Genomic DNA, 17585 nt, shown 5'->3' with positions numbered 1-17585 from the left:
TATTAGTGTTGTGTTGTTTGGTGAATGTTGTAAACCATGAGGTGTTTTAGTTGGTTTACATGTTGGTGAGTAGTATAAATATTTTTTTCTATACTAATGTTTTTTAAAATCTAGCTTACCTTTGTGTGTTTTTCGTGTGATTTAGACTATTATCATCTTTTTTTTTATGGGACTAGGATATGGTTAGCCAAAGCGAGCTTCATGGAGATGTTGTAAGGCCATTTTGGCAGTGCACTCTTGTCTTAGACTATTTTTGATGAACTATATAGTAGTATTTGACCAACACTTAAGATTTTATATTATTTTATACTGGATGACTATAAATATATTGTATATATTTATAGAATTGTTCTTAGTTGCACTTATACTTATATACAATGAGTATAAAATCTTAAGTATGTAAGTGGTTATGTTGCTAGCTAGTGATTCCACGAAGTGTAGCGTTTATGTTGAGTCGTTACACAAATAATTTATCTTCAGTGAGAATATTTTTAAGAATTTTTCTTCAACAAGAAGATTTTAGTGATATTTTTAACATAATTTTTTATTTAATATATTTATTTATAAAATAAGTTTTGATACTTAATTTTTTTTATCTATATTTAAAAATAATTTTGTCACAATATAAAATATTTATCTTAAATTTAGATTATATTTTATATATTAAAAAAATTTATTTATGTAAAATTTAAATATAATTTATATATTTAAATATAATATTTATATATATATATATAATTTATTATAAATTTTATTTATATATAATACATATTTAATAATAAAATAAAATATTAATTATTAATTAAATAAAAAAAATCTTTAAGAAATATAATTAATGCATGTATCGATTAAAAGAAAGTACAGATTAAAAAAGTAAAAAAGAGTTTATTTATTTTTAGGTGATAAAAGAAAATGCGTAAGGTTTTTTTGTTGACGGACAAAAACATAAAGAAGAAAATATCGAAAAACGTGAGACATGGACCATGTAAACTGCTTTTTAATGTTTTAAAATCAAACGGTCAAGATCGAAGGAGAATAGGGTTTCACAATTCAACGGCCAAGAACGCGTCTCCTAAGAAACCTTTAAAACCCCCAAAACCTCGACCTAGCTCTTCCTCTTTCCTCTCCTGCTCGTGCTGCACCCCGCAGCGCCCCAAAGCAGGAGAACAAAAAACAACCCTAAACTCAAACGCACCGTTTCCTTCCCTTCCCCTCTGCCATGCCGTCCCTCGTTCCGCTCCCCAACGACGCCGTTCCGAGCAAGTCCCCAAAGGACAAGACAAAGAAGAAAGAGAAGAAGAACAAGAGCGACGCCGTTTCGGAGTCGAAGAAGCGCAAGAAGCGTTGGGGCGATGAAGAGGAGGAGGAGCCGCAGAGGAGCGAGACCAGCTCCGAGCTGGTGGAGCCCGCCGACGAGGGTTTGAAATCGGTTAAGAAGAAGGCTAAGAAGGTTGCGGTGGAGGATGAAGAAGAAGTTGCCAAGGGTGAGGATCCGAACTCGGTTTCCAATTTCAGGATTTCGGATCCCTTGAGGGAGAAGCTGAAGCAGAATGGGATCGAGTCGCTGTTCCCCATTCAGGCCATGACCTTCGACACCATTCTTGATGGTTCCGATTTGGTTGGTCGCGCTCGCACCGGTCAGGTCTGTCAAATTTTTAGTAAATTTAGACAATTATTAAAGAGAGTTTAATCACGCAAGTAATCCCTTTAATTTCATGAAATTTATCTTTTTTAGTCTTTATAATTATATTATTTCTAGTAACATTGATGATGGTGACAACTAAATCTTTATAATTATATTATTTCTAGTAACATTGAAGATAGTGAAAACTAAAGGTTTGAATCCCTAGCGGGGGGGGGGGGGTTGGCATCAGTGAGAGACAGGGATTGTTGTGTTTGAAACTTGAAAGATTTAGGCCATATTGGATTGGCATTGTTTTTTTTCTGTTTTTGTATTTGTTTGAGGAATGGTTGCGAAAAATAAGGCCTTGTTTATACTTTGTTTATGGAGATCCTAAATCTTAAAGGCCTAAACCATGAGAACAATTGATTAAGTGAAAGTGTCATTTTTCTCAAACGAAATGTTTCTTTAATGCAGTTTTTCTGGTGTGTTAAGATGTGAAGATATGCTTTTATAGTTTGGAGTGATTATGATATTGATATAGAATAATGCAGTTTAGAGTTTTGAAGTTGCTATATGGAGCAGTCAGGGTTCGAAGATAATTGATGTTATAAACTTATAATGTTATTTTGCATTGGATTGCTTTACGGACCTTTAATTGTTTTTTTTTATTTCTATTCTTTCGGGAATATGCAGGGTAAAACTCTGGCTTTTGTCTTGCCCATATTAGTGTCTTTGACAAATGGCCCAGCTAAAGCTGCAAGAAAGACAGGTTATTCAAGGCCTCCAAGTGTCCTTGTGCTTTTGCCTACTAGGGAATTGGCCAATCAGGTATAATATGATGCATGAGCTGGTTGGGGGAGTAACTTGGTTTGCTATTTTATTTGTGTTGCTTTATGATGTGGTTTTTTGTCAATTAGGTTTATGCTGATTTTGAAGTTTATGGCTCCGTGATGGGATTGAGTTCTTGCTGTTTATATGGTGGGACGCCATATTACAATCAAGAGGTTAATCTTCGAAGAGGTGTTGATATTGTTATTGGAACACCTGGTCGTGTAAAGGTAATTACTTAAACATTAAAGTGTGTTTGGATATCAGTTGATACAAACAAAATACCATACTTCTCCCGTTCATCCTTTGCTATGTTTGAACTTCCATTTGCATCATTGCTAACTAGATTCAAAACATGTCCTTGGGGGATGTTTGTTACATGTTAAACTTTTTCATGTCTGGGAATTATGGTTCATGGGAATCATATTTCCTAGGAATGATAAAAATCTGTTTGGTTGTTCATGAATGTTTCTGGGAATGAGGTTATTTACTGTATATACACGTAATACTATTAGATATTATATTTTCCTAATATGAAAGGCTATGGATATAGTCTACATCTTCATAGGAAGAAGAAAAAGACCAGTGTCAGGTCTCCTCATCTAATAGATGTGTCAAAGATATAAATATTACCTAGGAATCAAATATTTTTAAATAGAGGTAACGTGACGATTTTACCCCATTAAAACACTATTTTAACTTAGGAATGTTAGTTTCTACTCTCCCCCACGAAAATAATTCTGTAGGAAGCCTATGTTAAAACTATTCCTGGGAAATAATTTTTTCTAAGAATGTTATTTTTTAAATAGCAAACAGAACATAGAAAACTAACATTCGCAACATAAGATTCTTGGGTAAGTAAACTTTTTGTGTGCCAAACATCCCCTTCACACCCTTCTAGTGTCTGCTGCTTTATTTTTCATTTTCTTTATGTGATTGTTAATTAGTGGAAAGGTAGATTATAGAAGCTTTGCTTTGTGCAAGGGTCAAGACTATTAGTGATTTTGGTGTAGGATCATATAGAGAGGGGTAACCTTGACCTAAGCCATCTAAGGTTCCGTGTCCTTGACGAGGCAGATGAGATGCTGAGGATGGGCTTTGTTGAAGATGTTGAACTCATTCTAGGTATGTTTTTTTTCCTGCTAAATTTAAATTCTGTATGTACTACTACTAAGTATATTTATGCAAGCTGACTGAGGTAGTCTCATTTGATTTTTGCAGGTAATGTGAAGGATGTTGCTAAAGTTCAGACACTTCTTTTTAGTGCCACTTTGCCAGCCTGGGTTAAGCAAGTATGTTTCTTTGTGATAATTTCTTGTTCTAAGTTCAATGTTCCTACTGATTGGCTGTTATTCTGATGGTGCTTACCTTATCCAACATTTTTTTTCATGCAAGATTTCTGCGAAGTTTCTGAAACCAGAAAAGATTACTGCTGATCTCGTTGGGAATGAGAAAATGAAGGCTAGCGCCAATGTTAGGCATATTGTTCTTCCATGTCTCAGTTCTAGCTTGTCCCAGCTTATACCTGACATTATTCGTTGTTATAGCAGGTATTTTTTATTATTTAATTTTTATTTCTACTTTAAAATATGATATGCATTTGGGACCTTTTATAATTGTTTTTTCTTGTGGTTCTGTTTTAGTGGAGGCCGGACAATTGTATTTACTGAAAAAAAGGAGACAGCCTCTGAGCTTGCAGGGTTGTTGACTGGAGCAAGGGCTCTCCATGGTGACATACAACAGTCCCGACGGGAGGTGAGGTTTTTATACGACTTTATATGACTAATTGACTATTGGTTCAGGAAGTTTTCATTTTATTTGAAGGTGATCTATTTTGAAACTTTGAACCAATAAGTTTGCGTTTTGATGATTTTTCACTTGAGTAACTTGTGGGTGTCAATCTTGCTCTTATGTTTTCTCTTAATTGTGTCCTGTCTTGTGTAGGTTACACTGTCAGCTTTTAGATCTGGGAAATTCATGACATTGGTGGCCACAAATGTGGCTGCTAGAGGTCTGGATATTAATGATGTTCAATTGATTATCCAGGTACTCTTATTCATATATGTGTAAATATATATGTAGATAATATAATAAATGATTCTTCATGTGTTTTGATCTGATGTGCTGCTGAATTTTATTTGAGTTAGTGTGAGCCTCCACGGGACGTAGAAGCCTATATCCATCGATCTGGGCGCACAGGAAGAGCTGGTAATTTTGAATTTTGCTATTATTTATTTATTTATTTGGATGGAGGTGATATTTATGTTATTTGCGGGTGACCAAATTGGGTTTGTTTTTTCAGGTAATACTGGAGTTGCTGTAATGCTTTATGATCCCAGACAATCGTTTAAAATATCTAAAATAGAAAGGGAATCAGGTGTGAAATTTGAACGCCTATCTGCCCCTCAGCCTGGTGATTTTGCCAAAGCTGCTGGTGAGAAAGCTGTTGCAGAAGTGCTTAACCAAGTGTCTGATAGGTATGTTTTGTGTTATTTGGAAATTGTTTTTACCACTGCCTTCAACTGTTTAACTTATGTCATAAATGCAGTGTGATTCCTGCATTCAAGTCTGCTGCTGAGGAGCTTTTGAACAAATCTGGTTTATCAGCTGTTGAGTTACTAGCAAAAGCTCTTGCCAAGGCTTCTGTGAGTGCAATGTTCTTCCAGATTTTCTCCATTTCTTTTCCCAACTAAATTGTTTTTTCAATGTATCAAATCCTTCATTGTCAATATTTTTCTCTAATATGTGAAAATGGTATTTGCAGGGTTTTACTGAATTTAAGAAAAGATCACTTCTGGCTTCCAGGGAGAATTATGTTACCGTTCTTTTTAAGATGGGAAGACCTATGTTTTCCCCAATGTGAGAATTTTACAATCTTTAATTAAGAGCATCTTACTTTATATCAACATTTGCTAACTATGTGTGTTTGGATTTGGATTAGCCTTTTTGTGGTTGCTCGTGATTTTTTTTTTAAAATTAAAAAAATATTTTCATATGCAAAGAGCACCTTTGTTAGAGACTTAGAGCTTTTTCATTTTGAAGAAAAACTGATTTTTTATTAAAACGTGCTTAAAAGTTTAAAATCATTATGCAAGTTTTTTTGTTCATTTTTAAAGGCAAAAACTTCTAAAACGCCTTTTAATTGTTTTCTTACAGGTCAGCGCCCATTTGTTTTACCTGAAAAAAAATTATTAATGCAATTTTTTATGGTCTTTTTGCTAAAACTTCTATATTAACTTCAGAGAATAGCACTAAGATGAGTTTTTGAGTCCTTTCCCCAATTACATTATTATTGCAATTTTTTATATATATTTTAATTTAAAAGTGTTTTGCATAAAAATGCATTCGTAGACGGCCTTAACGTGAATCAAACATAGGAATCCCTTATAATCGTGTGGCTTGGAGATATTAGTTGAGTGTGGGCTTAATTTATCAAGTTATCTACTGTGTAAACGTTATTTTGAGTTTGTCCTGTTTGGCCAAATTTAACTTGTGGCTCTGGGTTGTTGTCAGGCATACACTTGGACTCCTGAAGAAATTCTTGCCCGAGGAGAAGGTTGGGGCAGTGCAAGGTCTTAATTTCACTGCAGATAAAAATGGTGCCGTTTTTGATGTACCGGCCGAAGATTTAGATGCATTTGTTGCTGGTAAAGTTTAACTTGACTATTGAGTTGAGATTTGTGAGCATTTTTAAAAGGCCAATTTCTCTTTTCCCTTTTCATCTTAAATAGTGCAGATCTATGAACATCTATCACACTATCCATGATGTTAGTAATTGTCAGTAACCTGTGTTATTGCTGACACTGGTTGAATATGTGCATATTGTTGTATGGATTGTACACGGACACCTTCTCATCGCTGGCCTATATCTTCACATTTCAATATTTTTTCTCTTCAGGTGTGCAGAGTGACCCTAGTTTAAGCCTAGAGGTGCTGAAAGCATTGCCACCTTTGGAGGAAAGAGGCGATTCCAGATTTGGTGGTGGTCGCTGGAATAATAATGGTAGAGGTGGCGGGAATAGATTCTCCCGTGGCAGGGGTGGTGGATTTTCTGGTGGGAATAATAGGTCTTCAAAAGGTTTTAGAGGTGGTAGAGGTAATGGTGGAAGGAGTTGGTGAAGTTAAGGGACTTGGAGTGCTCTCTATTTGCTCAACGTGTTATGTCTTGTGCATTTCATACCGGTGCTGCGGTGGGAGACTGGGGATACATTGGTATCTTCACCTTTTTTCCCCACGTTTTTCTTCTTTTTAATGTTCACTGTTATCCCTTTTAATCCCAATTTTGACTGGGGAATGTAAGAATTTAGGTTTGTGTGATTAAAAATACAAGGGAAAAAAAAAGTCATTAGAAGAAATAGGTATGTCATGCTTGTTAGGTGAAAACTTCTATGGTTATAATTAGTTAATTACTGTGCGTCATTATTGACAAATCAGCCAGAGTTTTTTGATTCTGTTTACAACCTTCATGTCATAGGCTGCTGTGATGTTAGAAGTGGTATGTCCATCGGTTTTGACAATTTGTCATGTGTTTAATGGTGGCTTGATTCTCTCCATTACCATCAAGATGTACATCTTATCATAAGTTATCAAAACTCAACAATAATAGGATAATCAAAATAGGAATACAAATAAAAACAGTACTATTTGGTTTCATGTATAATTGCTATTTCTTATTGCTTCATTGTTAAATGTTATATAATCATTATATAATAATACGAAATTTGAATAATTTTTTGCTTCCTAAAAGCTTCACTTGTTACTCTTTCACATTTATTCTCATTTGAATGGGATAAGATTTACTTCTTTAATGTGTATGATTCTCTTATATGTTTTATATCCTACAAAAAAGTTATTATTTAGTAGTAAATAATTAAATATCAAAATAAAAAATATTTTATTTTTAAAATATAAATATTCCTTTTAATCTATTTTATATCTACTTTAATGTTTTTAACATTAGTTATTTGAGGATAAAATACTTTTTTAAGTAGTTTTACTTATTTTTCCCTGTAGTCTTTACAGTTTAAAATAAGATTTTTTAATTCTTATATTTATCTTTTTTAATTCTTTTTGTATTTTATAATAAATAAATAAAATAAATAATGAAACACTTATAAAACATTATAGAGTAAATGTCAAATCACATCTTTAATGCACCTTCACCAAAGGATATAATATTAGTGTCTAATTTGGATAATTGAGTCATGTATTCCATGTACACAGGCCGAGATTGAAAAGTTATTTTTAAGGATTGATTTCCAAATTTTTACACAAAAGGGTTTTTTTAGTAGTGTATTTCATATTGTACTCTTAAAAATATATTTTTATGCATATAATATCATTACATTAGAATATCATATCATCATGGTTAATCCTTGCTTAAACTTTTCATCATATAAACCTTACAAAATTTATACATATCAATTGTATCAATGTCAAACATGTTAATTAATTTATATATAGTTCACAATCATGCTAATAGAATATTCACTTATCATAACTTGTTATCAACATTATTTAATATAATGATCACACATGTTTATAATTTAAACACAATAACTATATAACATCATTTGAGATATTTCAAGATAAAATCATTATAAAATCATCCAATCATAATCATATGTTAATACTTCAACCATAGTCACAAAGAGATCAACGTTACCAAACATTTAAATTAATAACTTAACTATTCTAAAAAGGTTATCAATATCACATAAGGCCTTACTTAGACTTTTTATGCTTAAAACACCTGAAATTGTTAACAATCAACTTACATCATAACATATTCACTATTATTTTCTCCCATGATTTATCTTTCCTAAACATTGGTATAGGTACCTCAAATCATTTATAGGATCAAAAACTTAAAGGGTAAAGTTATTTATTGTCTAGTCACAAATTACATTTTTATAACTTAATTTTCTAAGACATTGTGTGGTCCAAACATCTTATCTAGAGCTATATATATGTTATTAAGTTGATCTTAATTTTCGTAGAAAACTAAAACAATTATATCCAACTTCTATGTTGACCTCAAAAGCTAATTATTTCATCTATTATTTTTAAAAAATACAAAATCGTTCAATGCGAAACCTCAAAGAATAATATCAAATGGTGCCCAACGCGGCTTAGTTAATGCTTGACGTGGTACCAGTTCATGAAAGATTTGCAAGATGTGTGAAAATCGTATATTACAAACTCCCAACTCCAAAACTCCAATCCAATCAGTAAAAATCACAATTTAAGCTTAATATTACTCTATTATATCATCAATTACTCAAATCCAACCTCAATTTCACATTCTAATTACATATCTCTATTTATTATTTACACGATAACCATTTTAGGTTCCCATGAAAATCCTCAGATAATCCAAACTTCATAATTATAGGTTTAATCATGAAATTGAAGACATATATATACAACTAAACAACATCAAATAGAATAATGAGAAATCATATGGAAGACCAAAATACATAATGCAATTAATTGGAAAAACCTCCTTCATACAATACAATTAACAATGAAAGGATTCAGAGGCAATCCCAATCTCCAATATACATCTCACGCCTAAAGTGGGACTACTCACTCCCCTGATGAACACTAGAAGATGAACGTGGATCACTAGGATGTTCTCTTATGAGTTATGGTTCTCCTTGTTTTTGAGAGCATACACATAATATGAAAAATGAGAAGTCTAAAAATAAAAGAATGGTTGTTGCCCCCTATTTTAAAAACTTAATCCACACTTAATCCTTCAGTAAAATATACTTTAACTATAATTTTCTTTTCCTTTCCCTCAACTATTAAAAATTATAAATAAATAATATATCAAATAAACATATTTTTCCCAATCCAAATAATTATAACAAAATACAATAATTAATAATTAATAAATATATAATATATAAAATAAATGTATTTCTTCCAACACAATTATAATTAAAATAAAATATATACAAAATTATAATAAAAACAATTTTTTCTTCAACTACTTATTATTATAAAATATCACAAAAAATACATATTTCTCTAATGAATATTATACATTTTTTTTTAATTTTTTTTATTATTTAATTAAAAACATTTATAATTACTAAAAGTCTTTAAAATATTTTATAAAACTTCTTCAATTAATGAAAACATCCTTTTAATAATTTTGGAAAACTTGGAGTTAAAATATTTTATAAAACTTCTTCGATTAATCAAAATGTCCTTTTAACAATTTTGGAAAACTTAGAGCATTATAGGACCAATATAAAATATTGTGTGTCTCTCACTTTATCTCTTCTCTCAATATTATTGTGATGTGTGCTATTGGTCCATCTTACATGATTGATCCTATTCATATAAATTGTGATTTGAATTTACGTGGATACATTAAAATTTCATTACATTGCCACTTCAACTCATAGATTTAATAAAGAAATTCAATTACATTGTGTTTTTAAAAGAACTTAGTTTTATAAAAAAATCCTAAAAATTATGAATGTTTTTATCTTATTATTGTTAATATATATTAAAAGATATGTAATACATAATCTGAAATATATTTAATAAACAAATTATTTTAATTAGGAATTCAAAACTCAATTTCAAATTAAAATTTTAATTCTAAATTAAATTACAAATAAAAATTAGATATATCTTAAAATTAAATGTAAGAAAATTATATTTTTTTTAATTAAGTTCCTAAACAATAAATTTTATAATTAATTTTTTATTTTATTTTCTTGATTGGGTCGTTGGACTCTAGAGAGAATAAGGATTATGTAAATCTTATGTTAATAATATATATATATATATATTATTTTATTTAATAAAATGTGCTCAATAATAAAATGTTGATAATAATGTTAATAAACATAAAATAAAAGTATAAAAATTATGTAAACCTTAAGTTATATAAAATTGTTAATATTTATATTAATTATTTTTTCCAAATAAAATTTCGTCCATATAAGAGATAGTTAAATAAATTTTTGTGTGCTCGAAATAAGGATTAAAATAAGATGAAATGTTTTAAAAAATTAATAGTAAAATAATGTATCTTTATTTTATATATTAGTAGAAAGGGTGAAAAAATATTTGATAGTAATTGAGATATAACCATGTTTAGTCACACAAATTTTTTATATAATTTTATTTTCTTAAACAATAATAAAGTTTTTTTTATGAAGTTGTTGGAACAAATTAGAGATTATTATTAATCTCACTTAATATTATTTTAATAGTTTTTTTTATAAAAAATATACAATAATTTAAATATACTGATTAAGTAATTATGCATTATAATTACTCAATTTTATCACTTATGGAACACTAGATTGTTACGGTTTTAATATATCAATAGATTTTAGTGATGCTATTTTATTTTAATCATTATTTCAATTATTTTATTCTAATATAAAACTAATTAAAAGTCAATATACACTTATTTTATCTTCACTTCATTTTCCCCAATCAAATTGGAATCATTACAAAAGTTTGATATATATATATGTTGTACAATATAAATATCATTTCTTACTTACAATTAATACTTTATTTAATCAAATATCGTACCGCTATACAAACTAATTTATTTTATATTTTCATCTCATATTATTAGTATTTTAAAACTAAATTAAATTATTTTAATTGTGACAACCATCTAAACTTGTATAATGTTTTATAATTAATTGATTTATTATACTAGATTTAAATTCAATTGAATATTTATTTTTATATTTGTTATTAAGATGTAAAAAGTATCGTATTTAATTAAAATGTAAGAAAATTTTTGAACATATATTTATATATTGCTATATCCTAAAAAAAAAATCCAAAACAACCTCCAAACTTTAAAATGTTGACACCTTTTAATAAATTTATTATAAAATAATTACTTAATTTAATATTTTATAATTTAAATTAATTTTTAATGATTTGGAAACATTATTTCGGAGGATCTAAGATTTTTCTTATCTATAACGAGATAAAAATTGATAGGTGAGAGAGAATTCATGGTCTCTGATTAATTGATGTGAATTGGGATCAGAACTAAGCATCCGGTTAAATTTTTCTCCATTGGGTTAAAACCTATGAATTTTACCCACTTTTCTTTTTCCCCACGTTAGTATGCGTCCATGTTTTCGTTACATTGAGAATCGGGTGTTGTTTGGTTTTCCTTTATTTGTTCTCACGTGTGTTTGTGTTCTTTCTACTCTAGATTCTTCGGTTTCTTAACGGAGCCACGTTCTCACGACTTCCCCAACATTCCGACGTTTTGCCACTCGCATTCATCTATCTTGAGGCTCCGATTCACCACAGGCCCTGATTTTTGAATCGCTCCAGAATTTGAAGTTTCCCATTTGTTTTTTTTTTTTTTTTTTGTTTTTTGTTTTTGGGGTTTTGATTCGGCGTTTTCAAGATCATGAGGTGGTACAGAAGGGGAAAGCTCGCTCTCGATCATTTTCACAGCTTGGCTTCGAGGGTTGCGCCTCAAAAACCAATTTTTCAGCGTAGTTCGAGGATTTGCCCATCTGGGCATGTGGATTCAGGTTCAAAGGGAGCTAGCTTTAATGGGTTCTCTACGTTTTGTTCAATTTCTAAGAGATTAGGCATACAAGGTGTTGTTGGAGTTACCAGGAACCATCGCAACCCATCTCTTTGTGGGGCTAAGAGATTTTACTATGTGGATCCTCAAAATGTGCACCATTTCAAGCCAAGAGGGCCAAAGCGTTGGTTTCAGAATCCTAGGCATGTTTTCATTGTTGTGATGGTTGGTTCAGGGGTTTTTGTCACTGTGTATTTTGGGAACTTGGAAACAGTTCCTTACACCAAGCGAACCCATTTGATTCTGTTGTCGAAAGCCATGGAGAGGAAGGTTGGGGAGAGCCAGTTTGAGAAGATGAAGGTTGCTTTTAAGGGGAAGATATTGCCTCCTATACATCCTGAAAGTGTGAGGGTGACCATGATAGCGAAGGATATAATCGATGCATTGCAGAGAGGGTTGAGAAAGGAGCAGGTTTGGAGTGATTTGGGGTATGCATCGGAGAACGTTGGGCTGGTCGAAGGAGATGGAAGGGAGACACTGAATGCATTGGCTGGGAGTGAACAGAAGCTTGAAGGGATTTGGCACAAGGAGGATGAGATTCTTGATGACAAATGGGTTCAGCAAAGCAGGAAAAAGGGTCAGGAAAGAGGGTCACAGGCTGCTACATCGCACTTGGATGGATTGAATTGGGAAATTTTGGTGGTAAATGAGCCTGTTATTAATGCCTGCTGCTTACCTGGTGGGAAGATAGTTGTGTTCACTGGTTTGTTAGAGCATTTCAATAGTGATGCAGAGATAGCAACTATTATTGGACATGAGGTATTATACTTGTGCATGATTTATGTGTAAGGGTCTATAGAAGCATTGGAGAAAAAAATAGGAAGTAATTTTGAAATAAATTTCTCCATGAGCTAAAACTAACATATGTGTAAGTTAAAAATAAGATTTTGGAGAACATGATAGGAAAAATCTTCTACCAATTAGTTTCTGTGTAAGCTAGTTTTAGCTCATGAAGAAGTTCATTTCATTTTTCTCCTATTTTTCTCTTCTAGAAGTGCTTTTGTAAAGTTTACTCAAAAAGAGTTTAAGTACTAGCTTTTGCAGTTTAGTATGCCTAGCATAGGAGACCTAAAACTTACACCTCACAACTTGGTACTTGTTATCTTGCACAAAGGATATGCAGGCATGTCAGTTTATATGGATTTTGTTGTTAATTAGGTTGGGCATGCTGTGGCAAGACACAGTGCAGAGGGGATTACAAAGAACTTGTGGTTCGCAATTCTACAGTTGATACTTTATCAATTTGTCACACCTGATATTGTCAACACAATGTCATCCCTTTTCTTGCACCTACCTTTCTCCCGGAGGTATGTTTTATTCACTGTCTCTCTCTAACCAAATGATTTCCTGTATGATCTTGAATTGTAGTAGATTTATTTCACAGAAAGATAACATTTGTCATGACTAGTTAAAATATGTTGAGTTGTGGAGAAATATTGGCCTTCTAAGTTTCAAATAGCTTACTTTGCTCGGTCAAATAGAACCAGTAGATTATCACAAGTTTTCTTCAATTTGACTGTTGGACCATAACCACTTACTTTTTCTTACATGTGGAACATTATTTGAGAGAGAGATTCTATTACACTACAGGAGAAGAGGTAAAGAAAAACAGAAACCGCTTAAGTCTAATTACCAATTAGAACCTATATGCAAATTGCATGCTTACTATTTTTTTTCTTCTTACTTTAACCTGAATATATCTTGTATCTAGATGTATGGTTTTTGTACCACGGTAAGATGAATGACGTTGATGGATACACGTTGAATAGCAGAGTTGATATTGGGCACAATATATTATTAATCAATAATTATCCTTTCTTGTGAGCTTCCTGATCACAATAGATTATGAGAATATACAATTGATTTCTTGAAACATGAATTTTGGAAGTATTTTTAAAAGCCAGTCAGTTGCTATGATTCCAAATATTCTGGACTCTAGAAACTAATTGGAAAAAAAAAGCCAGAGCATTTAGTGAGCTATCTTTTATGAATGCATTAGAAAACAAACCTACATGATATATCCAATGCCTAACAGTTAATATCTACATGAGTTAATGCATGAATGGCTTTAGCAAATAAGCGAGTGATAAAGAGATGGTTTGAATGCTCAAGATAGGCATCATGTAACTTAGTACATGGTTCTTTTGCATTAATTACATGTTTATAAGATTAACATAGTTCATGGTTTTTCTGCATTAATTGCATGTTTATCAGATTCCCATTATTCTAAATTCGTTTTAGATAAAAAGGAAAACACTATGGTAATGTAACATTTATTTTACAAATTAAACATGTCATTAAGTAAAGTAGGATACTATTTGGAGGTCTTAGGTGGGGGAGAAGTTTTTTAATATTCAGGAATCATGATTTTTGTGAATAGTTAAAATATGTTTTATTACTCATAAAAGTTACCGAAAATATTCATAAATGATTATCGGAAATTAAAGATTTTCATGTTTAGTTACAATAGTATATTTTTGGATTTATAAATATTTCTTACAAAATATCCTTTAATAAACTCGTTACATATATTTATTTATTTAATTTTATTACAGTTATGATATTAAAAGTTGAAAACTTATCATAGTTATTTAAATAGAATTTAACAAAAAAAAGAAAAAAGAAAAAATGCTACATTATAATTAAGAAGAACAAAAATATATTATTTTATTTCATTCAAAGAAAAAAATAAAAAAAGTGTTAACAAAGATCATTAAAATGTAGAAATAAAATAGATTTTAATAATATTATTAAAATTGACAAGATCAAAAAATAATGAGATACAAGAAAATAGAAAGAAATAGAGATATGAGAGGAAGAGAGAAGGGAGGAGAGAGTGAGGGGGGAGAGAGAGAGAGTGAAAGTGAGAGAGAGAGAAAGAGAGGAAGAAAGAGTAATAGAAGGAGGAAGAGATATTTTTTGTTTTAAAAACGGATACTGTGATCTTTTTATATATATATAAAACTTTTCCTCTAATTTGGGAAAGTTGGATTTTTCACTTCCTTGTAGGAATGTTTTTGTGGGAAAATAGGATAAGAATAGTTTTTGAGGAAATTATATTCATGTGAATCTCTTTTTAAAATAACTATCAAACATGAGAAACTAAAAGTCCTAGAAATGTGAAAAATTGCACGTAACAAATGCTCCCTTAGTATCTGAACGAAAATTCTTATACAGAATTCATCCAGGGGAGGGGAATGCTTAAATGTTTTCGGAGCTAGTTCTGCTCTCTAGAATATTGTACAATGACAACCCTATTGTATGTTAGTGTGAAGTAACTTGATGGATTTTAAACCGTTTTTTAATTTGCATGATATTTTATGATCAGGATCTGCAATTTTCGGTTGTGATTATTTAATGTTTTTAAGCATGATATGTTCATCTTAATCAATTTCTTTTCATTCTATTCCAACTATCTAGCCAAGTTTTGACATGGCTTTTATTATCCATTCAACACTCTTGAGGCATGAGCTTTTTGGGCTACAAATTTTGTAACAAAACACTATTTATTCTCAATTTTTAGGATGGAAATAGAAGCTGATTACATTGGGCTGCTGTTAATTGCATCAGCTGGCTATGATCCCCGGGTGGCACCCAAAGTGTATGAGAAATTGGGAAAAATCTCAGGTGATTCTACCCTTAGGGATTATCTCTCTACTCATCCTTCTGGAAGAAAAAGAGCAGAATTGCTGGCCCAAGCTAAGATAATGGAAGAAGCATTTACTATATACAGAGATGTAAGAGCCGGACGTGGGGTTGAAGGTTTTCTTTAGGATTTCACGATCACCACTAGCACCTTTTTGTTACTTAAATGGAAGATTTTAGTTAATATAAACTTCAATAGGAGATTTTGTTTGATATAAGCATGTACGTTTGTGAAAAAAAAAAACAACTGCTCTCTAGATGTTCTATTGATGATCAATGATAGTTTAATAAAGATTAAAACACTTATGGCCACCGAATTTGGAAGAGGATGGCATATTAGTCTCTGAAATTAAAAGAATTGTCTAATAAATCTTTAAAAGTGCAAATTGTATATCACGTTAGTTTAAATATATAGAGTTTGATTAAAATGATAATATTGATATATAATGAATGATTAAAATGATAATAAATAGTTAAATTCTTAATTTGTTATTAGTATTATATATTGTTGTAGAATTATTGTGATGTTTTTGAAAAAAAGGAAGAACAAAATGTAGAAAAAAGCTGAAGGTGAACGTTATAAAAAAATGCTAAAAATGGTTGCTATGACTGGATTTCTGTATAAGTAATGAGAGGACTTAACGTGCCACATTAGATTTTTGACATTATTAATTGACTGGGGTTTGCATTTAAACTAACTTATAGATGAATTTCAATTTTAGAAATTATATCGAATAATTTTATAAACTAAGTTCATTGCGTCTAATAAGTTTTTAAAAGTGTAAATTGTTAATCACATTAAATTTAAAAAGAATTTGATTAAAGTAATATATATATATGTATATATATATATTTGATGATTAAAATGATCAAAATTAGTTAAATTCCTAAATTTATTATTATTATTATTATTATTGTTGTTGTTATTATTGTAAAATTATAATTGTACATTTTCTACCTTTTGTTCCAACATACGCATATAATTTAATGATTAAAGAAAAGAATTTTGAAAAGAATTTTATTGAATAATGCAAATCCTTTGAGTAGAAGTATGCCATATGAATGAAACTAACACAATAAATAAAATTGAGATCTAGTAGAGTAATAACAAAATGAAATCTTACATCAAGTCCTAACATAAAAATTAGTCAATAGAAATATAATCTTAATTACTGTCCTAATGTTACATCCTATCAAAATATATCCTCGCACAAGGCCTAAGCCTTATCTCCAGTCTCATCATCCTCATGATGAATTTCGCCTATAGATATACACCAAATAACAACAAAGAGAGAAAAAAAGTACGAAACATTCCACTCTAACTACCGATGTCGGGTAGTCACACATAGTAAAGCATTACATATACACATCACATATATAGGTCAATTGCACAATCAAGTACTCCAAGTTCATTATAACCATTATTCATAATTCACATCTAATCAACACACAATCATTATGTTCACAACAATCTAATGGACACAAAATTCCTTACTAAATGCATGTGGCGCCAGTAAAATATTTCGACACTTGTCCTAAGGCACACATAGCATGGCCAAGGAGAACATGTCAGGTCAATCCATTACAAAACTCTACACTAAGAAGATATACACTGGTGCATGTTGAGATAATGGTGTTAAGTAAGTTACACTCCAAGCACACAATTGGGCAAAATTGAGTTTCTTAAACCTGGCTATCCATAAAGTCATGAATGATGGATAAGGCCTAGCCAAAGGACTCACAACTAGAGCTATGATTAGGATGATGCATGAAGAGTGGGCCATCTCAGAGGATTGTGGGCCCAAGCTTTTGTTTACTTGGGCTTTATCTTAAGGTCCACATATGATTTGCTCCTATGTATATAAATCATGTATGTTGATTTTATAT

General features: G+C 30.8%; 2 protein-coding genes across 2 annotated transcripts; both read left to right on the top strand.

The window, feature by feature from the left end:
- The first annotated feature begins 1106 nt into the window (after window positions 1-1106).
- LOC109803510 (DEAD-box ATP-dependent RNA helicase 7) lies at window positions 1107-6904 on the top strand. The gene is made up of 14 exons (XM_020365116.3): window positions 1107-1642; window positions 2318-2452; window positions 2542-2682; window positions 3466-3577; window positions 3674-3744; window positions 3848-4002; window positions 4096-4207; window positions 4397-4498; window positions 4600-4660; window positions 4755-4929; window positions 5001-5097; window positions 5217-5311; window positions 5966-6099; window positions 6351-6904. Exons 1-14 carry the CDS (start codon window positions 1220-1222, stop codon window positions 6569-6571), a joined length of 2034 nt encoding a protein of 677 aa, XP_020220705.1. The 5' UTR covers window positions 1107-1219; the 3' UTR covers window positions 6572-6904.
- A 4723-nt stretch (window positions 6905-11627) lies between these two features.
- LOC109804482 (Peptidase family M48 family protein) lies at window positions 11628-16015 on the top strand. The gene is made up of 3 exons (XM_020366316.3): window positions 11628-12812; window positions 13212-13360; window positions 15577-16015. The coding sequence occupies exons 1-3, from the start codon at window positions 11871-11873 to the stop codon at window positions 15824-15826; spliced, it is 1341 nt and encodes a 446-aa protein (XP_020221905.2). The 5' UTR covers window positions 11628-11870; the 3' UTR covers window positions 15827-16015.
- The last annotated feature ends 1570 nt before the right edge of the window (window positions 16016-17585 follow it).

This window comes from Cajanus cajan, chromosome 1 (genome assembly GCF_000230855.2).
Source record: "Cajanus cajan strain Asha chromosome 1, NIPB_CcT2T_4, whole genome shotgun sequence".
NCBI classification, from domain to species: Eukaryota; Viridiplantae; Streptophyta; class Magnoliopsida; order Fabales; family Fabaceae; genus Cajanus; species Cajanus cajan.
Note: the sequence above shows the minus strand (reverse complement) of the source record. Positions and strands in the feature narration are given on the sequence as shown.